The sequence below is a fragment of the Myotis yumanensis genome, unplaced genomic scaffold, assembly GCF_028538775.1.
Source record: "Myotis yumanensis isolate MYYU_CA2020_CCGP unplaced genomic scaffold, mMyoYum1.0.hap1 SCAF_2, whole genome shotgun sequence".
NCBI classification, from domain to species: domain Eukaryota; kingdom Metazoa; phylum Chordata; class Mammalia; order Chiroptera; family Vespertilionidae; genus Myotis; species Myotis yumanensis.
In genome coordinates this window covers 57,350,454-57,374,535 of record NW_027223753.1, presented here as the reverse complement: position 1 = coordinate 57,374,535, position 24,082 = coordinate 57,350,454, and the positions used below count along the sequence as shown (strand labels likewise).

Sequence of the window (24,082 nt, the reverse complement as noted above, 5' to 3'; positions counted from 1 at the left end):
TCGACCCCACTTCAAGGAATGCACAAGGACCACAGAAGCAAACTAGTAATTAAAATACAATACAATGTTGGCACAGTGACATGTGCAGAAGTCTTTTGTGAGAGAAAAGGCACCCAACATACCCTCTTAGTTTCTGGGAATACCAAATGCTTAAAGTAAGCATTGGACTAATAGTTGGTATTGAGGCAGAGTGGGGCACAATAGTGTTCTACAGAGTAGAGCTCAGACAATGACACAGATATACATAAGATAATAATAGAGCAAACTTAGGGAAATGCATATACAGTTATGGGTGGAAATCAGATTAAAAATGATCTTTTATGTTAAGCTAAAGAGTTTGAACTTTATAATAGATGCTATGTGGAGTCATTTAAGAATTTTAAGCAGGGGACTGACATAGCCATATTTGTTAGATTATAATCTAACTTGAGAAATAATGCCTAAAAATAGAACAAAATTAAAACTCATGTACCAAATCAGTATCCTTATAAATTATTTTGTCTTTAACACATTTTTTTGTTATATAATTACTCCAAACTAACAATTTTTTTAAAAATCTTACACATGGACTAAGGTGAGGAGATTATAATTCAGATCTCATAAACCACACTTATAAAAACAGAGTAGAGTTAATTTATAGTTAGGCCTCATAGTACATAATCTAGGTAGCACTTAAAATTAGCATTTAAATTGTTAATATAGGTAACTAAACTTAGAATGTACAATTTTATTCATAAAAGAGGTATAATAGCAGTACTACCTCAGAGGATTCTTAGGATAATTTAAAAAATAATGTGTAGTAAGCATTAAATAAATCTTAGCTATTATTTAAATTCCCTAAAATCAAATGCATAAATGTTTGGTTTCAGAATCCTAGCTTTTACTAACTTACCTCACGTAAACTAATTTTAGCAGTATAAATTATATTTGATCCATCCCTTTTAAATTTTGGGTGATCTTTATCTTTAATAATAAAAACAATGTCTGCTGGAATACTAGTTGGTGTTTCATCTCCTTCCCTTGGAAAAGTAATTTTGGTGCCTTCTTTCCATCCTTTTTTTATCTCAATGGTGAGAATTTTGTCCTCAGATCTATAACTCCTTCCATCAGGGTTTAACCTTTTTCGAGAAATCTTCATCCGTTTGGTACAACCACTATATATTTCTTCAAGTGATACTCTAAGTTCATGAATAATTGGAGGATCTTGTTTGAGGCGGGATGGCCCCACAGAATTCCTGTCTCTTGGATATCCATTCATGCTGAATCCAAAGGCACTAAAAGGATCTCCATCTACTTCCATATCTTCAGAATCTCTACCACCACCCATCCGTCTTCCAAAGAAAATTTCAAAGGGATTGGAACCTCCGAAAAATGCTGCAAATGTGGCATGAGGATCACCATGAAAGGTGTACCGGAAGGTACCTCCTTGTCCATCAGGACCTCCTGCTCCTCCTTTCAACCCTAAGTGAAGAAATAAGCACGATTAGAATAAAGCTTTCAACTACTGAAAGTTTAACTTTCAAAAATTGCATCACTAATAAACTTTGACAACTTTAGATTGTAATTTATTAAATTGGCCAGAAATGCCATTATAACTAAATACAGAACAGCTACATAACTCTAGATCATTCTATGTAAAGTTAAAATTTTTGCTTCAAATTCTTCCTCCAAATACCCATCTTTAATGATAATTTATCCCTTAATCACTGTTCCACAGATAAATAAGAAAGTAGAAGTCTTGAACCTCTTATCTCATAAGCTACTGGTTGACAACCTGAAGTATATAAAGTTAAGCTCTTACCAGATGTCAATTGAAAGGTCTTCAGTAATCAATGCAAAATGTATAATCTAAATCTTTAAGTAGCATTATCATCAATGAGCACAACCAACAATATAAAATACCATATTCATATTAACAAGTTTTATTTCAGATCATCTTTTACTGCGTAAAAATTAAAACAGAACTTTCTGTAGCTGAAAAACTTTAATAGTACAAAAAATGTTTTTTACACACTAATATTGTTATCACTATCCCAGATAACAAAATTGTTCCTCTAGGCATACCATATGATTAGATTAATTTCAACACCATTTAAAAAGAAGACTGAAATCAAGAGCTGTAAATCCTCTTGATATATAAGGCCTTTGGACTGGTTATTTCTGTCTATTATGGACAACCTGTTTCACCCACCAAGTTAGTGACCCTCTGACCCTGTTCTTTAGGCTCAACTAAGTAATATATAGCTTACAAAAGATTATATATTTGAAGCATCATGACCACCACCTACCAAAGAAAGATCCTACTAAAACCCACAAACTATAGTACAGGAATCTTTTTTCTTTCTTTCTTTCTTTTTTCTTTTTTTGGTGGCAGCAGTGGGATTACAGTGATCTTTTAAGGGAGCAATACTGACAAGGATTTACATCATTACAATATCAATAAACTTCCTGAATGAGCCTTATGAGAATTCTTGACCAAAAAAACAAGCAGGAGCAGAATCTGAAAATTATAAAACTGATAAATTCCAGAGATTTAACTAAGAGATCCCAATATGTTCAAATAGTAGTAATTTGAGGGCAGAAAATATTTTATTCATTTCTGCATTATTCAATGCATACTGGGCTGAAAAATGACAGGTGCTCATGTTTATTGAATAAAGGGAATGATCTATTCTTAGTCTCCTAAATAGAAACTTTAAAAGGTATATCTTGAATGTCAGGATAGAGAAGAGGCAGAAGCAAAATCACACCTGTACATAGATGAGATATTTAATAATAATAAATTCTACTGGAATCATTAAGCATACTTTCAAAGAGACTTAGTTTTGCATGTCTTGTTCTATTTGAGTTATTCCATTAAAAGGTATACATGAACTCTACTTCATCCAACAGTCTTAGCTGGTGTTTAAATTTTTACCTTCATACATGAATAAAAATCTGGAGAGACTAAGAGCAATATAATATAAAAATTGTCAAAATATGCATTGAATGATACATCCAAATAGCAGTTAGAGACATTCCTTGTAGGAACAGGATGACAAGTATAAACAGGACAAGAACTTTTAACATGCAGCTCATCCAAACTTATTTTAGTTAAATTTTAGTGATATTGTTATAGCTCCAAATGTTTAAAAAAAATACACACACACAAAAACCTAGTAACAGATTTTTTTAAATGATAGAATATGTATACAACTCAAGGTCATGATCAATGTGACTAAACCATTAAATTATTTCAATCATTTCATCTTTCATCCCATAAATATAACACAGTATAATAATTTAACAGAGCTAATAAAGTAAATTGAGTAAATTAGCTGCCAAAATAGTTTAATTTTGTCAGCAAGACAAAAATCTAAATGTTTGAGCACATACTGAATTCATGAAAAGAATATTTTAAGTTATTATATCATGCCTACTTGACTTAGTAATCCCACTTCTAGGAATATATCCCAAGAAGTCAGAAACATCAATCAGAAAGAACAGATGCACCCGTATGTTCATAGCAGCACAATTTACAATAGCTAAGATTTGGAAACAGCCTAAGTTTCCAAAAACTTGAAAGTGCCCATCAGCAGGAGAGTGGATTAAAAAACAGTGGTACATCAACACAATGGAATACTACGCTGCTGTAAAAAAAGAAGGAACTCTTACCATTTGCAATAGCATGGATGGACCTAGAGAGCATTATGGTAATTGAAATAAGCTAGTCAGAGAAAGATAAATATCACATGATCTCACTCATTTATGGAACATAATGAACAACATAAACTAATGAACAAAAATAGATCCAGAGACATAGAAGCACTGAACAGACTGTCCAACCTCAGAGGGAAGGCAGGAGGAGTGGGTAAGAGATCAACCAAAGGACTTGTATGCATGCATATAAACATAATCCATGGACACAGACAGTAGGGGGGTGAGGGCATTTGCTGGGGGGTGGGGGTAGAAACGCCGGGAAGAGGTCAATGGGTGGGGGTTGGGGGAGAAGGAAACATATGTAATACTTTAAACAATAAAGAATTTAAATTTTAAAAAGTTATTATATCATGGGTTTGGCTTTTCCCGAAAATCCCTTTCCTCCTCTGCCAAAAATAGTAACTCTATCAGGATTACAGAGTTCCTGAGATTTACATACTGTATAAAATGACCTGTATCAAAGGTGACAAAAAGCCTCCAACAGGGCTTTGAAATTTTCTTTGAGACTAGTCAACTACATCGCTCAGATATATGACAAGGCTACTATAATGACTGAGAGAAATCTAACCAAAATTCATACTGCTCCAATATAACATGAATTATTATGCAAATATCACTTGCACTGCTGCGCACTTGAATTATAATGGGCATGTCATCAACTATACAGTCAATTCTTTTATTACGTACATTTCAACTGCTTGTGGAAAATTTTAAAATTCAACTGGATTCCTTCTGCTGTCCAAAATGTTTCCCAGATACCATATCACTTTGTATTACCAAGGAATGCACTCTAGAGTCAACAACATCTGTCTGTGCTTTAGAAAGCCTGCTATTATTTAAAAAACAACTAAGCACCCTGGTTGGTGCCTCAGTAGGTTGGAGCATTGTCCTGTGCACCAGAAGTTTGCGGGTTCAATTCTGGGTTGGGGCACATACCTAGGCTGTGGGTTCAATCCTGGTCGAGATGTGTAGGGAAGGCAACAGATTAATATTTCTCTCTCACATCGATGTTATTTCTTTCTCTCTGTCTCTCTGTCTCTCTCTCTCTCTAAGCATATCCTCAGGTGAGGATTAAAAAAACAGCAACCAACCAACCAATGTGCAATCCAAAAACAAGTATGTGTTTGGGATACATACCATAAAAATGATTTCTAACAGTTAGTTGACTAAAAGTTTATCAAAAGAAACAGCATTGGAGAAGAATTAGGACTTCAAAGAAAAAAATGATAAGACTTTAATAACTCTTACTTTAAGGAGATTTAACATGTAAATATCCAGATTGATAGCAAGTTTTAGAATTACTAGTATGAGAACCTTTAAAAAGTTTTGATTCATAAAAACCCAATTTATTTATTTTTAGAAATATATAGTAAATAAAAAGATCCAGTTGATTTAAAACAATAACTGAAGAAGCAAGCTAATATAGAGATTAATGTACTAAATAAAAGTCTTATCATATAAATACTACCTTCCTTTTTTATATATATTTTCTTATTGATTTCAGAGAGGAAGGGAGAGGGAGAGAGTTAGAAACATCAATGATGAGAAAGAATCATTGATCGGCTGCCTCCCACACACCCCCTTCTGGAAATCGAGCCCGCAACCCGGGCATGTGCCCTTGACCGGAATCAAACCCTGGACCCTTTAGTCCGCAGGCTGACACTCTATCCACTAATCCAAACCAGCCAGGGCTAAATACTACCTTTCAGTATTTAAAGTAAGTTATTGATTAAACCATAAACAAGCAAAAAAAGAAGGCATAAAGAAATGTCAGAGAGCTAGAATACTACAAGGATGTGTTACTTAAAAAATTTTTTTTAGTCTTTTAATACAAACTTGTGTTGACATCTACTAAACAATTCAGAACTAAACCTAAATTTTTTCAGAGGGAGTGATTCAAAATCCAATTTTAAATTTCTGTAGTTCTGTGTTTTTTGTTTTCCAATGATTCAACAATGTGGAAAATTTCTGTTTTTTAAAATAACGTTATTTACTACATACCATAAAATTAAACCATCGAATGTACAATTCGATGAGTTTAGTAAAGTTGTAGAATTGTGCGACCACCACCACAATAATTAGAACATTTATCTCTAGTTGCTATTTGTAGCTAATCCCTGTTCCTACCTCTAGCCCTAGGCAACCACTGATCAGCTTTCTTTCTTTACAAATTTGCCTTTTCTATGTAATTCATATAAATGGGACCATAGCCTATATAGTCTTTTACATCCAACTTTTTTTATTTAGCATAGTTTTTAAATTTCATCCATGATATAGCAGACTTAATTAAATTGGTAATTTTAATTGCTAAATAGTATTCCATTTTGTGTGTGTGTGTGCGCGCGCACGCGCGCACGCGCGCGCGCGCTTGCATGCTCACACATACATAGTGTTTATCACATTTTGTTTATCCATTCACCAAATGATAGTACTTTTGACTTGTCTCTAGTCGGGGTCCATTACAAATAATGCTGCTATGAACATTCACATACATGTCTTTGGGTGGACGTATATTTTCATTTCTCTTTTATAGATTCCTAGGAGTAGTACTGCTGGGCCACATAATAAATTTAAAACATCTCTATTTTTATCCAGCTTTAAAAAAACACAGCATTTAAGGCCCTGGTCGGGTAGCTCAGTTGGTCTAGAATCTAGCTAGATACTCCAAGGTTGCGGGTTTGATCTGTCAGGACACATACAAGAATCAACTAATGAATGCATAAATAAGTGGAACAAATTGATGTTTCTCTCTTTTCTTTCTCTCTTTCTCTCTCTCTCCTCTCTAAAAATCAATCCATAACTCTTTTTAAAAACCCAGCATTTAAAATTGTGGATATTAGAGATTTTCAAACCATGAACAAACTGGATCACTAGGTTCTCTTAGTTCCTAAATACATAATTTAGCATGTTTCACTCATACACTTCTCAGTTCATGGTTCCTTCCCACTGTCCCAAGCCTTGAAACAGTGCAATAATTGGCGGGTGGGGGTGGGGGTGAGTACATCAGGTAAATTAGTAATGGCTCCAATCATAAAATTCAGTGTTTTGTTACTGCTAGAGAAAGCCATAGGGCTATGGAACCAGGCCTGCAGGCATGAACAGATATGAAAAACAAAGAGAAAAATGTTTTCCCACATTTTCACAGTACTATACCCAAAGGGATTTTTTTTAAAGAATGAGACATTCTGAATAAAAGGCAAATATAATCCTTTTCTGTAAAGAAAGAATGATTTTTTTAAAAAGAATCAAATATAGTAACTTTTATTTTAACTATTTTCAAGTAGCATAACTAGAGAATGGTATTTCTGAATAACATATTTTAAAGCATTGAAGAGCTTTAAAATACATTATTTAAAAACTTATTTCCCCCCCTCACTATTACCTATTGTTTATATAAATTATCTGAGTCAAGAACAACAACAAAAATTCAGGGTAAAAAAACAAACAAAAAGAAAAACAAAAAGAAAAAAATAATTCAGGGTACATAGACAATCCCGCTTTAGTTTTTGTTTGTTTGTTTGTTTTTTGGTGGTGTTTTTAAATTCACTCACTGATGACGATCAGTAAAAATCAAACTAGAGAAATATCACTCAATAAAAATACTATTAAAAGGTAATGTTAAACCAAAAAAATGTGTATTATTTGGTGACTTGAAATTTCTGAAGACAAATATTCTCAGTCCTATGGCTGAGTCAGTTATCAATGAGATGTGGAGTAAATCAGTGGGTATCTGGTTTTCAATGGAAATTTATATTTGTGGATTTCTTTTTTTTAATTTTTAATTGACTTTATTGAGGTGAGATTGGTTAATAAAATTATATAGGTTTCATGTGTAAATTTTATAATATTATCATCTGCATATTATATTGTATGTTCACCACCAAAAGTCAAGTCTCCCTCCATCACCATTTATCCCCTCTATTTATGGATTTCTTTACAAAATTACAAAATAAGTTCTTTGGAAATAGTACACTGTTAGTAGTACCTAAGAATCCTGCTTAGCTTTTATGATGAACCAAACCATAGTATTTTGAGTAGTATGGCCACAGGAGCAAGCAGGATTAAACTGCCAACTATTTGCCTTTTTCAATTATTTACTTTATAGGAACCTGACAATGCAGGTCCTCATCACACCAAAGCTAGCAGCAAAAGCTGCTATTTTTGGCAACTCAGATCAAAAAGAAAAATAAAACAAAGAAAAAAGCCTTAATAAATAATCACCCTGCTTATCTAAATTTAATTTTTAACTTAAAATGAATAGTCACTTTTCACTGTTTTAGGATATATTTCTAATTAGAAAAAGTTAACATTAAATGCAATAAAGAATGCAAAGACATAACAAAAAAGTTTTCATAACTTAAACTTTCATAATATATAAGAATTTAAAAGAGAACACTTTGGGTGAAAATAAAATAACTTTAAGTTCTGATTTTTAAAAATGTAGGAATTAAAGTATTTTTGTTGTTGTTAATTAGCAATTTAAAATAGACTTACTTTATAGCTATGGAGATAATGACAAACTTAATTTAAAATCTAGAGTGATAAAATAATCTTAAAATATCTCATCTACTGTATTCAACTAGTTTCTGATCTCACAATGCAAGAAACAAAAGTACCGCAGGGACAGGAAAGGGAAGTTGTCATGCTTTTCTCTATAGCCTAGACAGTAAAATTTCAAAGGAAATAGTGCTACCTAAAAGTAAATCAATAATTATGCTAAGTGGCCATTTTAGGTCAAAAATTGTATTTCTGAGATCTCATTTTCTTGGCAACAATTACTGTTTACAATTAAGCTAAAAACTTGTTCTGGTATTTTATGACATCAGGAAAATTCTTTCCTCTCCAGGCGGAATGCCAAAAACAACTAGACCTAAATGCCTAGGCCTTCTCAGAGAGACGACTTTCTCTTGTTCAAGCTAAACTAGCTTTGCTATAAGAAAGGCAAAAAACTTCTATTTTGTGAATAAAATAGAAACTAACCAGAATTTGAACTGCCAATCTTAAGATTTTAAATGATTGAAGGATCTTTACTGGTTCTGGCAGAAAACTCATTAAAAAATAAAACAGGTTGCATAAGACTTTTGACACAATTCATTAATGTGTATGAGAATTTAAGGTTTCATTTCAAATATAAATGTTAACAATATAAATCTAGTGATAGAATACGGATATTACAAAATGCCAAAATCTTAAAAAAAGGCAAACAAGTATATTTGATTGACAGCTATGTAATATTCATTCATATCATCAGAGATAAAATTTTGTTTTTATCCATTATTTATCTTTCTACATTGATATGTCTGATAATTTAATGACAGCCAGAAAGCTGAGAGAGAACGGGGAAAGAGAGAGAGAGAGAGAGAGAGACAGAGCTGGAGAGACAGAAAGATATACACCAAATTCTTACCTTCCTCCCCAAACTGATCATATATTTCTCTCTTTTTAGGATCACTCAATACTTCATAAGCTTCTGCGACCTCTTTAAATTTTTCCTCTGCCTGAGGAGATTTGTTCTTGTCCGGATGAAATTTGAGGGCTTGTTTTCGGTAAGCCTTTTTAATATCTTCATCTGACGCTCCTTTTTCAATTCCCAAAATGCAATAATAGTCTTTCCCCATTTCGAATGCCTTGAAATGAACTTAGATTTCCCTTTGTGAAAGAAAACTGCGTCCCCAGTCTTAGCAATACAAGGATTCTAAGGAAAATAAACCAAGCAGGGTATTTTAAAAGTTAAAGCAATTAGCAATTCAGCCTCGCTGTCTTAAGGCAGCAAGCAGACAGCATATCCGTATTTAATTCCTTCCCCAACAGCTCACTTACAGATAAATATACACTACACAAGAGACAGCCTTCTAGATCCTCCCATTCTCACTACGTGTCTCTGTACTTTCTAGAACAGCAAATGCTACAGGACGTCACTTCCCCAGCTGCCGCTAGTCAAAGATCTGAGCTAGGTTTTCTCCTCCTCCACGATTAACTATTCATTTTCCTTCTGGCTCTACCATCTGTATTTCCTTTTTAAGAGGCCAAGAAGATTAAGACACCAATATTTCAGCATACAATGTCATAACTACGCTTTTTTATTTACTCCATTCTAGGTGAAAAGTAACAAAAATAATTATAGCTATTAGGCATCCTATGTTAAAATAAGTTAAACTTATTATGCAAATAAAAGTACCCATGGGTACTTATTTTAGGTATTTTCACTTCAATTTCAAGTTATTCAAGTGTAAGATATACAATACTAAAATATGGTTTGTCTAAATTAAAATTTTCAAAAAATTTGTGTCATTTTCAAAATTCCTGGGGTTTATCAATCAAAATGCTAGGAAGTCAATATACAAATTTCACATTGTAAAAAGGCTATATCATAAACTTCAAAAAAATATTTTAAAAATAACTAGAGGACTTAAATATTATTTTAGCTAATGATTTTAAATGGTCTTTTTATATAAATAAAAGTTAATAGTTCTGGCAAACTAATATTTATGAAATCTTCATATCTGATTTTAGTTACTTCAACTAAAATAGAACGAGACACCTCTAATTCCTAGGAGTCACTGAAGACCTTTTGTGATGCAGGACGGAGAGGAGAAAAGTATCAGGTTACCAACAGTAAATACTCATGTTTCTTTCAAGACCTTAACTGGATCAGCTTAAAATATGGATATGCTATTTTGGGGGCAATAGTATGAGAAATATTTTTTCTTTTAAGAACACATTTTCCCTAATTATAAATATAAATTATTGTTAAAGATTTTGGGAAACAGAAAGGAAAAAGATTAAAATAAAAACCTCCCTATCATACCACTTTAGATAATTCCCTGCTAAATGTTAGTGTATTTCCTTCTAGTCCTTTTTTCTTAGGAATATATGTTTATTTATTTATTGTAGTTTGGTATATTTATCAACAAATTTTATGTCATATCACTTACATATCCTTTTGATGTCTGCTCTTATATATTTTGGATATTTATGAGTCATAATTTAAATGTATATAACTAATCTCTTATTTCCTGTATGGTTTCCTCATCTTTTCAAAGTGTTCCAATTTCTAATATAATATTGAAAGATGGATTAATAAGAAAATGTCAAAAGAATTGCATAGAAAAAAGAATTAGATAGAGCCTTATACTTAATAATTTTAAGTCTGTAAACTTAAAATAAAAAAGAACATTTATGAAGAAAAGTAAATGTACATAATGTTTAGAGTATAGTGAAAAGGTGATGATCATGTGTTAACCTTTTAAGGTATGGGAACACCTACTGTATATGCCAAATCACTTTACATTAATGATTCAGCAATTCTTTCAGATGTCCATTTTTGTGCATTCTGATAGCTTTCCTATTTCTCAAAACTCTATTTTAAAAACACCTTGACATTAGAAATTTATAACATCAATCTAGCCTAGTTACAGCTTATAGAAGTTTGTCAGATATTCAACAACATTTTTAGTCCCATCAAGAAATACTTAATGTCAAAAGATAAATTTTCAAATTCAAAAATACATAGAAAACAGTACTAATATACAAAGTCACTTTAAGACTCCTACTTTAAAAAAAAAGCAAATTGGAATCCAGTGCAGGGATCAACAATTAATTACCAAAGGAACACTGACATTACTATCTATGAAAAGCCTAAATTATTCTGGTGGGTAACACTGAGAAGAAAAAAAAGTAAATTTTCACCTGATTTGATAATTTTCAGAGAGCTAGAAATATTATAAGGACTTGGCATATTTAATGATTTTAAAACCCAAAGACTAGGTTTTTCACATTTCTGAGAAATGAATTATTTATTAACAAATGAAAAAAAAATCAGGCTCTCCATACATAGAGAAGGGTGATAAAAGGATTTTCATAGTTCTTCAAATATCTTAAACACATAAAAGAATAATAGTGGTAAAGTCAAAAGGCCAGAATTCACCTCAACTTGAAAATTTCAAGTTAATAAGGAAGCAATTATAATTTTTAAGACTTCAAATAATAAAATAACCTAGTAGCTTTTGACAAAATGACCAGATACTTGTACACTTATAGTTTTAAAAAATATTTTTATTGATTTTTAGAGACAGAGGAAGGGAGAAGGACAAAGGGAGAGAAACATCAATGTGAGAGAGCAGCATGAATCCCCCTATTGGAGACCCACAACCCAGGCATATGCCCTGACTGGGAATCAAACTAGCTACCTCTCGGTACTCCAACCGAGTCACACCGGCGAGGGCGGGTAATAGCTTTGTAAATAATTCTTTCAAATATTTGGGAACAGTTATTAAAAGTGGTTTTAAATCCCTGTATATAACATACTTGGAAATTTGTCCTTAGAAAGTAATTCATAGGATAAAATGATTATATATACAAATATACTCATTGCAATTAGATGCAATAGGGTAATGGGTCAATATGACCATTTTTAAACTACATAATATTTTAGAGACATTTCACACATTCACTTAGGGGTTGAAATTTCCATACACAATCACTTTACATTAAATATTCGTCATCCAAGTTTGCATGAGATAAATGTGGGGTTTTTTGGGGGGTGGAGGAGGCAAGCAATTATCATTCCTGTAAATAATTATCATAACAAAAATAGAATATATAAAGGGAACAGTAGTGGCAGCCTTTTGGGAAAATGGAGCAGAAAAAAAATGTGAATAAAACTCATTTAATTGTTTTCAAAATGAAAAGGAAAAAGGAAACCTAAAATAGAGTCTATTTGCAACATTATTTAGAAATCACATAAATCCCTGCTTATTTGATACTAGAGGCCCAGTGTACAAAATTCGTGCATGGGCGGGGTGTGTCCCTCAGCCCAGACTGCACCCTCTCCAATCTGGAACCCCTTGAGGGATATCTGACTGCTGTCTCAGACAGTTGGACATCCCTCTCAAAATCCGGGACTGCTGGCTCCCAACCGCTCCCATGCCTGCCTGCTTGATTGCCCCTAACCGCTTCTGCCTGCCAGCCTGATCGTTCCCTAACCACTCCCCTGCCAGCCTAATCGACGCCTAACTGCTCCCCCGCTGGCCCAATTGCCCCTAACTGCCCTCCCCTGCCGACCTGATTGCCCCCAACTGCCCTCTCCTGCTGGCCTGGTCACCCCCAACTGCCCTCCCCTGCAGGCCTGGTCACCTCCAACTGTTCTCCCCTGCAGGCCTAGTCCCTCCCAACTGCCCTCCCATGCTGGTCTGATCACCCACAACTGCCCTCTCCTGTTGGCCATCTTGTGGTGGCCACCTTTGACCACATGGGGCGGCCATCTTGTGTGTTGGAGTGATGGTCAATTTGCATATCACCTCTTTGTTATATAGGATTATAGGTATGTGTATGTGTGACAGAAAATTTGACACTTTCCCCCTAAATATATTATTAAGCACAAAAAGTTTGTTGCTATCAACTTTGATAAACAAAGTAATAAACAGACTTAAGATTTCTGATTTGGTTGAAAAAAATGAAAATGATTTCTTTTAAAAAAATATTTTATTGATTTTTTTACAGAGAGGAAGGGAGAGGGATAGAGAGCTAGAAACATCAATGAGAGAGAAACATCAATCAGCTGTCTCCTGCACACCTACTGGGGCTGTGCCCACAACCAAGGTACATGCCCTTGACCGGAATCGAACCTGGGACCCTTCAGTCTGCAGGCTGACGCTCTATCCACTGAGCCAGAGTTTATAACATTTTTTTCCTTAAATACCTTTAAGGCTCCTTTATAGCTATTTAAAGTATCTTTCGTTGATTATTTTAGAGAGGAAGGGAGAGGGAGAGAGAGAGAGAAACATCAATGTGGGAGTGAAACATTGATCGGATGCCTCCTGTACACCCCCTACCTGGGGATAGAGCCTGCAACCCGGGCATGTGCCATTACCAGGAATCAAATTGCCAACCTTTCGGTGCACTGAATGACACCCAACAAACCGAGCCACAGCAGCCAGAGCTAGTCTGCTATATTTTTAACAAAGATGAAACTAGTGTTTGTATTTTTTAAAATATATATATTTTTTTATTTCAGAAAGGAAGGCAGAGGTAGAGATAGATAGAAACATCAATCTTTGAATGGCTGCCTCCTGCATGCCCCACACAGGGGATTGAGCCCAAAACCTGGGCATATGCCCTGACCAGGAATTGAACTGTGACCTCCTGTTTCATAGGTCGACGCTCAAACACTGAGCCATGTTGGCTGGGCCATGTTTGTATTTTTAAATTTTTACCTTACTACTCAAACACTGATGAGATTATTCCATGAAAACACAATTATTTCCTTTATTAAAAGAAAGTTACAAAGAATCAGATTCTTCTCAATATTTACAGTTTATATTAAGGTCAAGTTCTCATGCTGAGAATAGGTCACCTGTGACTGAAAGCAAGTTACAATATATTTTAAAGAAATGATTTTTCAGCCCTAACCAGTTTGGCTCAGTGGATAGAGCGTCAGCCTGCAGACTGAAGGGTCCCAGGTTCGATTCCGGTCAAGGGCATGTACCTTGGTTGTGGGCACAGCCCCAGTAGGTGTGCAGGAGACAGCTGATTGATGTTTCTCTCTCATTGATGTTTCTAGCTCTCTATCCCTCTCCCTTCCTCTCTGTAAAAAAATCAATAAAATATTTTTTTAAAAGAAATCATTTTCATTTTTTTCAACCAAATCAGAAATCTTAAGTCTGTTTATTACTTTGTTTATCAAAGTTGATAGCAACAAACTTTTTGTGCTTAATAATATATTTAGGGGGAAAGTGTCACTCTATTTAAGAGAGCCATGCATGGGCCAGGATTAAGTAAAAATTTTAATGATACTACATTTTGTTTTTTATAACTTTACAAAACTTCCTTATTTGGCTTATTATAAATATAGAAAAATTATTTTTATAAAACTATGAGATTTTTATTTTATAATTACAGTTCAAATACTAAATATAAAATAAAAAGTAAATATTAAATATATTTAGATGAGAGCTAAAGATAATTTTAATCACAAAAAACTAAAAGTATATTACTAGTCATTCAACTAATGCTATCTTAACCTTCTACTTTGGCTTTATTCATATACAATAAAAATGTTTTCTTTCTCCAACTCACAAATCATTTCTCAGTTTATAATAAATTAGTATAGTGAAAGGCAACATGCCTTCTAGAGCTTCAGAAAAAATATCACTATTAAAACTCAGAATATCATACTTAAATACTCAAAGACAAATGACTTCTAATATTTTACCTATGTTCCTATTGAAAACTTTTCTGACAATAATTAATTCTTAAATGAGTAAATTTAGTCCTGAAATTTCTCAGTGATTGGTTTTAAAAAATTATGACTTCCATTCCCTGCTACTTCTTATCAAGAATAAGAAAACTGAGGTTCTTTTATTCCTTGTTAATAGTACTTTAGATATTGAATATAATCTCAAATATAAGTATGTAACAGTAGTTGTAAAACTTGCTAAGATGGCACCAGGGAATACTGATAGTGTCATTAAAAGCACAGACTTTGGAGCCAGACAATCTGGGTTAGAATCTTGGCAATACCACTTACTAGCTGTGTGGCCTTGGATTTCACTTTTCTGTGCTTCAGGTTCCTTATCTCTCAAATGAAATTAATATTAATTCTAACTTCATAGGGTTGTTGTGAGAATTAAATGAGAGAAATGTATGATGCACTTACATGTGACTGGCACATAGTGAGGACTATGGAAGAGTTATCCACTGTGATGACAATGATTTCATCATATGAAACAAAAATTTTAGAAAAAATATTACTATACAATATGTATAGCAAAATATCCTTTTTTAAAAAAATATTTTTATTGATTTTTTACAGAGAGGAAGGGAGAGGGATAGAGAGTTAGAAACATCGATCAGCTGCCTCCTGCACACTCCCTACTGGGTATGTGCCCACAACCAAGGTACATACCCTTGTCCAGAATCGAACCTGGGACCCTTGAGTCAGCAGGCCAACACCGCTCTATCCACTGAGCCAAACGAGTTAGGGCACAAAATATCCTTTTTACACGCATACAGATACACACACAAAAAAAAAAACCTGTCCAACTAAGAATTAATGGCTCTTTCCAAATATTCCAGTTAATATTTGCTATTTACCCATCTTGACTCTATTCAAATTTCATCATTAAAACTTCACATAGGTAGTATTCACTGTATTGAAAATATATTCATTTGTATTTCAGGTGCATTCATTGTATTTCAAGTACATTCATTGTATTTCAAGTGCTTTGTGTTTCAAATACAGTAATCAAAACAGTGTGGTATTGGTGAAAGAATAGGCAAATAGATAAATGGAAGAGAATAGGGAGTGCAGAAATAGACGCATAATTACCAGTATAGTCAACTGATCTTTGACAAAGGAGCAAAGGCTAAATATAAATAGCACTGGAACAACTGGACATCCACTTGCAAAGAAATAAATCTAGACACAGACTTTAAATTATACCCTTCACAGAAATTAACTCAAAATGGATCTACAGACCTAAAAATAAAATGCAAAATTATAAAACTTCTAGAACATAGGAAAAATCTAAATGACCTTGGGTTTAGCAATGACTTTTTTCATGTATTAATCTTCACCCAAGGATATTTTTTCCCATTGATTTTTTTTTTTTTTTTTTTTTTTTAGAGAGAGCATGTGAAGAAGGGAGGAAGGGAGTAGGAGGAGGAGAAAGAGAGAGAGAGAAACATCTATGTAAGACACATTGATTGGTTGTCTCCCACATGTGTCCCGACAGGTGCTAGGGATCAAACCTGTAACCCAGGTACATATGTGCCCTTGACTGGGAATCAAACCTGCGACCATTTGGTGCACAAGCCAATGCTCTAAACATTGAGAACACCAGCCAGGGCTGCAATGACTTTTTTTTAATCTTCACCCAAGGATATGTTGATGTTTATTAATTTTAGAGAGAGGAAGGGAGTGAGAGACAGAGAGAGAAAGGCATCCATGTGAGAAAACATCTATCGGGTGCCTCCCCTATGTGCACAGAGCGGGGATTGAACCCACAACTTTTGGTGTATAGGTTGACGCTCCAACCAACTGAGCCACTCAGCCAGGGGTGACAATTACTTTTTAAATATCATACCAAAGGCGTACTTCATGAAAGAACTGATAAGCTGGACTTCATTAAAATTAAAATTTTCTGCTGAGAAAGACACTGTCAATAGAATGAAAAGACAAGCCACAGATGGAGAAAATAATTCAGAAGTCATCCAATAAAAAACTGTTATCCAAAATATATAAAGAGCTCTTAGAACTCAACAATTAGAAAACAAGTCAGTTAAAACATGGGCCAAATATCTTAACAGACATCTCACCAAAGATATACAGATGGCAAATAAGCATATAAGATGACTCTCCAGCTCAGCCACTGTGGCTCAGTGGTTGAGCATAGACCTATGAGCCAGGAGGTCACAGTTCAATTCCTGGTCAGGGCATATACCTAGGTTGTGGGCTTGATCCTGTGTGGGGCGTGTAGGAGGCAGTCGATCAATGATTCTCTCTTATCATTGGTGTTTCTCTCTCTCTCTCTCCCTCTCCCTTCCTCTCTGAAATCAATAAAAATATATTTTTAAAATAATAAAATAAAATGATTCTTCATGTCATGTCATCAGGAAGATGAATATTAAAATGAGATATCCCTACACACCTATTAAAATGGCAAAAATCCAGAACATTGGTAATACTAAATGCTGGCATAGGAATAGGAATAGGATTTCTCATTCATTTCTGGTGGGAATGCAAAATGGTATAGCCACTTTAGAAGACAGTTTGGTGTTTTCTTACAAAAACAAACATAGACCACCCTCGCTGATTTGGCTCAGTGGATAGAGCATTGGCCCTCAGACTGAAGGGTCTCAGGTTCGATTCCGGTCAAGGGCACATATCTTAGTTGCAGGCTCCATCCTGGTCAGGGTGGGTATAGGAGGCAACCAATCGATGTCTCTCTCACATCAATGTTTCTCTCTTTCTGTTTCTTCCCTCCCTTCTACTCTCTCTAAAAATCAATGGGAAAATATCCTCAGGTGAAGATTAACAAAAAATTTTTTAATTAAAAAATAAACATAGACTTATCATACTATCCAACAATGACACTCCTTGTTACTTATCAAAGGAGTTGAAAACTTACGTCCACACAAAAACCTGCATATGAATGTTTATAACAGCTTTATTCATAATTGCCAAAACTTGGAAGCAATCAAGATGTCGTTCAGTAGGTGAATAGATAAACTGTAGTACATCCAGACAATGGAATATTGTTCAGCACTAAAAAGAACAAGTTTTCAAGCCATGAAAAGACATGGAAGAAATCTAAATGCATATTGCTAAATAAGTGAAAGAAGCCAGTCTAAAAAGTATACATTCTGGAAAAGGTGAAACTATGGAGACAGTAAAAATATCAGTGGTTGCCAGCGGTGAGTGGGCAGAGAAGAATAAATAGGTGGGGAACAGAGGGATTTTTAGGGCAAACTACTCTACCTAATACTGAAATGGTGGGTTCATGTCATTTTACATTTGCCCAAATCCACAGAGTGTTCAACCCCAAGTGTGAACCCTAATGTAAATTATGAACTCTGGGTGATGATGTATCAATGTAAGTTCATCAATTGTAAACAAATGTTCCATCTAGTGGGAGGTGTTGGTAAGGGGGGAAGGGGCTAACCATGTGTGGAGGCAGGAAGTACATGGGGAATCTCTAAATCTTCCACTCAATTTGCAGAGAACTGGAAACTGCTCTAAAAAAATAATCTACTTAAAAATTTAATTTTTAAAAATAAATGGAAAAAGGCTTCTGGTCTTGATGATGAGTAGGTAAACACTTTACTCACCTCCTCCCATGACCGCATCAAAATTCCATCTAAACTGCAGGATAACCATCATTGAGAACTGTTTGAAGTCTACCTTGAAGCCCCTATAACAAGGGATATACTGAAGAAACCACATTAAGACTGGTATGAAGGGGCAAAGACTCAGAATGGGCTGGTGTGGTGGTTAAAAACCAGAAGGGATATCTCAGCTGCAGAGGTCCTCCCTGAGGAGTGAGACATCCTGGCACCACCCCAGGCTCCCCAGCTCAGGGCTCCAGTGCCAGGAAGAGAAGTCCCCATAACTTTTGGCTGTGAAAACCAGATTGTGACTGAGTGACATGGAGGACCTCACCAGATCACCACGTCCAACCACATCCACAAACAACATATTTAAAGGGCTGATGTGGCAGGCATCAGAGCGCTGCTAAAGTGACGCCTGCTCCACAGGATCAGTCCCTGCACAACAGTTTCTCCACTGTAGCCACGGCCAGTCCTCAGAACCAATCAGCCTGAGAATCAATACCTCACATTGACATGCTAACAGCATTCAAGACTCAACTACAGCCCTAACCAGTTTGGCTCAGTGGATAGAGCGTCAGCCTGCGGACTGAAGGGTCCCAGGTTCGATTCCAGTCAAGGGCATGTACCTTGGTTGCCGGCACATCCCCAGTAGGAGGTGTGCAGGAGGCAGCTGATTGATGTTTCTAACTCTCTATCCCTCTCCCTTCTTCTCTGTAAAAAAAAATCAATAAAATATATATATATTTTAAAAGACTCAACTACAACAAGAGGGGGCACGCACAAGCAACACGGAGGCACACCTGGAGCACCTGCTTAGGTGACAGGGAGAAAGCTCCACTGGGCCCCACAGGACACCCAACACATTAAGGCCACTCTACCAAGACTGCGACACACAGCAAGCAGCTCTACCTAATACGCAGAAACAAACACAGGGAGTCCTAAATGAAAACAAATCGAAACAAACAAACAAAAAAACAGAAGAAAACTTCAAAAAAGGAACTAAACTAAAAGGAGACAAGCAATCTACCAAATGCAGTGTTCAAAATACAGGTTATAAGGATGCTCAATGATCTTGAAAGATTGATAGAACTTAGAAAGAAAGAGAGCAAGGTTATGGGGTTTGGGGAATCTGCAATTTGGACCAAGAACACAAAGTCCAAAGGCAAAAAAGTATAAAATCTATTTGATACAGCAAAAAGATTGCTCAGATTAAAGCACAGAACTTAGATAGGCTCTCCTTAGAAAGCTGACCAAAAAAAAAGTTATGGTCAGATTGTTGAAAGTTTTGAATGTCATTTTTTTACTTAATGACTGCTCTTTCATGTTTTTCCAAAAGGGCTAATTCATTAGGTCTTTGAAATGAATTTTAAAAGCTCACTTCATTTCTTAAATACCAATTTATTTTGAAGCTAATGAAATTACTTTTTGGTTCTCTCAGTAAAGGGTTCTTAACAATGTTTCATCAATATTTGTAAACTTTCAAGAGCACCAATAAAAGATGTCAAACTAACTAACCTAAAAAGACTGATAGGAAGAAGGGCTTTATCAGTTTTAATTCTCTTTGCACTAATTGTCTATAACATCTAAATTTCCCAGTACTTTATCACTATAGTTATATTAATAATCCCCAAAGTGTTCAAGATTTGATACTGTCATTGCTTGATTTTATACTCTCCTGCACAAAGCACTGTAATAAAATATACACATTTAATTTTATTGATTTAATAGACTTTACAAAGAAGATTTAAAATGAAATTTTAAAAAATGTAAAAGTACATGCCTTTTAAAAAATTAAAATTGCTTTAATACATTTTTGAAAATTATTGGAGTTTCTGGAAATATCCAGGTATCAGAAATATTTTATTTTTTAAAAAATATGTTTTTACTTATTTCAGAGAGAAGAAGGAAGAGGGAGAGATAGAAAGATAGAAACATCATCATTGCTCGGCTGCCTCTTGCCTGCCCCCTACTGGGGATCGACCGGGCAACTAGGGCATGTGCCCTAATCAGGAATCCAACTGTGACCTCTTGGTTCATGGGTCCACGCTCAACCACTGAGCCACACCGGACTTGGCAATATTTTATGTTTAAAAAATAATAATTTCCTTTTTGGGAGTGTAGAATTCGTGTATTCTGTGGTGATATTAAAATGCATGCCGATATTTCATTTTTCTCCTCACCGAAACAACTTTGTGTTATTGTGTTAATAGACGTTGCCTATGGGAAGGTGTTTATGACGATAAGGTAAACGGAAAGAAAGGACATAATAATAAAGTGCTGTGGAGGAATTTTTTTCAAGCTGTGAGACGCCGGAGAAGAGTGAATGCGATTCAGAGAGGCTCAGAGAATTGTCCTCTGTGCAGGGGACTTTCTTTAGCTCCAGGCCCCTGACTAACCCTATCGGCAGAGATGGAAACTTGGATGACTAGTTCCACCCTGCCTCCCCTTTATGCAGAGGAGGATGGCTCCAAGGAGAGTAGTGATCTGGCTACAACACGGCTAACCCACCCAGAGATTCCATATGGTAGTGGAGCCACATCATCTACCAACAATCCAGAATTTGTGGAGGATCTCTCCCAAGGTCAATTGCTTCAGAATGAGCCTTCAGACACTGCAGAAGGCAGTGAACAGAGCCAAAATGTAAACAAGAAGGGTGGTCCAAAGGAAGAAAGAGGAAGACACCTCTTTGAGACAGCAATACACCCAAATCCCCCCTTACAGGATATGTTCCGGTCATGAATAAGCATCGAGAACAGCTTTGATCAAAAAGACCAGAAGTCCCATTTCCAGAAATCACAAGAATGTTAGGCAATGAATGTTAAGAAAAACAGCGCTACTTTGATGAAGCCAATAGAGATAAGGAGCGTTATATGAAGGAACTGGAGCAGTATCAGAAGACTGAGGCCTACAAGGTTTTCAGTAGGAAAACCAGGACCAGAAAAGCAAATCTCAAAGGCAAAATGCAGCCAGACAGGCCACTCATGATCATGAAAAACAAACAGAAGAAACGGTCTGTTTTTGACATCCCTATATTTACAGAGGAATTCCTGAGCCACAGCAAAGCTCAGGAGGCAGAGCTTCACAAATGCAACATGGAGTTTGAAGAAGGAATGGAGCCCTGCAGAAGCACTTGGAGAGTGTGCGCACAGCAGTGGAGAAGCTGGAAGTGAATGTGATCCAGGAGCGAAGCCGCCAACACTGTCTTACAACAGCACCTGGAGATCCTGCAGCAGGTGTTAACCAGCAGCTTTGCCAGCATGCCCTTATCTGGAAGTGGAGAGACACCTACACTGGACACCAATGACTCATATATGAACAGACTGTGCAGTATTATTTTAGCTAATCTCCAAGACAATGAAAACTTCATTGCTACGGTTGGGGAAGTTGTAAACAGACTTGACCGTTAAGGAATGGTGAGTGCTCACTGATATCACACTTCAAAAATAAGATGGCCTTGGATTTTATCAATACTACTAAAATCTTGGAATTACAGTGAATAAATAAAAGAATTGGAGACCTGAAACAAATAAAAAATAAAATGTATTCTAATAAAGTAGCACTGTAACAACCTGCCCTTCTTCTTTACCCTCTTTTACAAGAAGTCACTAAAAAGCTTACCAGAATGTTAGTGAATGTACAGTGAACTAATCTCATATTTTCCTAGCATTTTGGAATTGGTTAAAATAAAGCATTCGCTACAGTACTTTTCCATATTTAATAAGAGCCAAAAGAAATTATAGAATTTCTAGGTCATTTTCTTTATCATCTCCTTTTTTAAAGTATGTTTTTTTCATTTTAGACAGAGATGAAGAGAAACATCAGTGTGAGAGAGAAACATCGACTGGTTGCCACCCACACACAAACCAACCAGGATTGAACCCAAAACCTGGGTATTTGCCCTGACCAGGAATCGAATGGCGACCTTTTTGGTGCATAGGATGACACTCAATCAACTGAGCCCCACACCAGCCAGGGCCTAGGTCATTTTAAATGGATCTTGTAAATTGGTATTTGATTATACACTTTATGTTGAAAGATCACAGAATGTAGAGCAGTGCTGTCCAACAGAAATATAAAGCTACAAATGCAAAACATATATATAACTTAAACATTTTTAGAATTTACATTTTAATAAAAGTAAAAAGAAATGTGAAATTAATTTTAATAATGTATTTTATTTAACCCAGGATATTATCATTGCAATATGTAATCAATAAAAAAAATTATCAGGAAGCTACTTTATATTCTTGTTTTTATACTAAGTCTTCAGAAGCCAGTGTGATTTTTACACTTCACATTATATCTCAATTCAGAGAGCCACATGTCAGGTACTTAACAGCTTCATGTGGCTAGTGGCTACTTTATTAGCCAGTACAGATAGATTAAGAGGTTTCTTCTCATCATTAGTGCTGAAATCCAATTTTTCAGAAACTTCAACCTATGAACTGAAGTATATCACACATATATGTCTCTCACATGCACATTTAGGGAGGAAAAAATCCTAACAGATGAACTCTAAAGAAACGTTTATTTTTATTTATAAAATAATATTACAGTATTCACTTCAGCCATCCATTTACTATAATTGGAGTGACATGGAGAAGATTAGCATGGCCCCAGCTAATCTTGATAACATGCAAATTAGTGAAGCATTCCATATTTTAAAAAAGATAAATATATGAGGTGGTGGATGTGTTAGTTAACTACAGGGGTGGAATCCTTTCACAGTATATACATATATCAAATTATCACAATGTACACTTTAAATATCTTATAATTTTTAAATTAAATTCATTGGGGTGACATTGGTTAATAAATTATATAGGTTTCCAGTGCACAATTGTATGATATATCATCTGTATCTTGTAATTTTACATGTCAATATCTATATATATTCTATATATATAAAAGGCTAATATGCAAAGTGTCCCCTCGGGAGTTCGACAGGGCGTTCGATCGCTCGCTATGACATGTGCTGACCATCGGGGGGCAGTGTGGAATGAAGGAAGGCCCCAGCAGCGGCCAGCAGCCAGGAAAGGAAGGCCAGCAGCTGGAAGGCCCTGATCGGCCCTGATCGGCCCTGATCGCCATCCAGGCCTAAGGATCCTATCCATGCACAAATTCATGCACTAGGCCTCTAGTATCTCAATAAAGTTGAAAAATAAAGTAAAATAGTATTCCACTTTTCATCTACAAGAAAAAGATACTTGTGAGGAATTTTTGAAATAATATTTTACATTTAGAGGGAAGTTGTGGGACTGGTTCTTACACGAACTCACTCCATACATACTTTCACAATATTAAAAGTAAAAAACACACACACTAGAAAATTAGAAATTTATGTAATTTTCACTTTGTTCTTTTCTAAAGTTTCTCCTCTCACAAGCAGCCATGAGAATCACTTGGAAAACTTAATGGCTAACCAGAGAAAGGGATTAGCATTAGTCTGTGGCCAAAGTGAAACCAACAGCCCCTCATAGTAAGACAAATAGTAACCGAAAAAAAAAAATGTCTGTATTACAGAGGTGAGCAGGAAAGGAGAGGAATAGGCTGC

General features: G+C 35.3%; 1 protein-coding gene, 1 non-coding gene and 1 pseudogene across 7 annotated transcripts in view; 2 read left to right on the top strand and 1 right to left on the bottom strand.

The window, feature by feature from the left end:
- The window catches only part of DNAJB4 (DnaJ heat shock protein family (Hsp40) member B4), a 46,857-nt gene that overhangs the window by 1,777 nt on the left and 20,998 nt on the right, over positions 1–24,082 (bottom strand). For 3 of the 6 annotated variants that reach the window (XM_070405450.1, XM_070405452.1, XM_070405451.1), the window contains exon 2: positions 893–1,461. In XM_070405450.1, the coding sequence (XP_070261551.1) occupies positions 893–1,327 (435 nt within the window). In that variant the 5' untranslated portion in view covers positions 1,328–1,461. Of the gene's footprint in view, positions 1–892; positions 1,462–9,106; positions 9,671–24,082 lie in introns of those variants that run through there. The other 3 variants (XM_070405449.1, XM_070405448.1, XM_070405447.1) reach the window with 3 other exon arrangements.
- On the top strand, positions 20,852–21,935 carry LOC139001851 (high mobility group protein 20A pseudogene; annotated as a pseudogene).
- LOC139004620 (U6 spliceosomal RNA) lies at positions 23,084–23,192 on the top strand. The gene has a single exon (XR_011470478.1). It is a non-coding gene; the product is annotated as a U6 spliceosomal RNA (small nuclear RNA).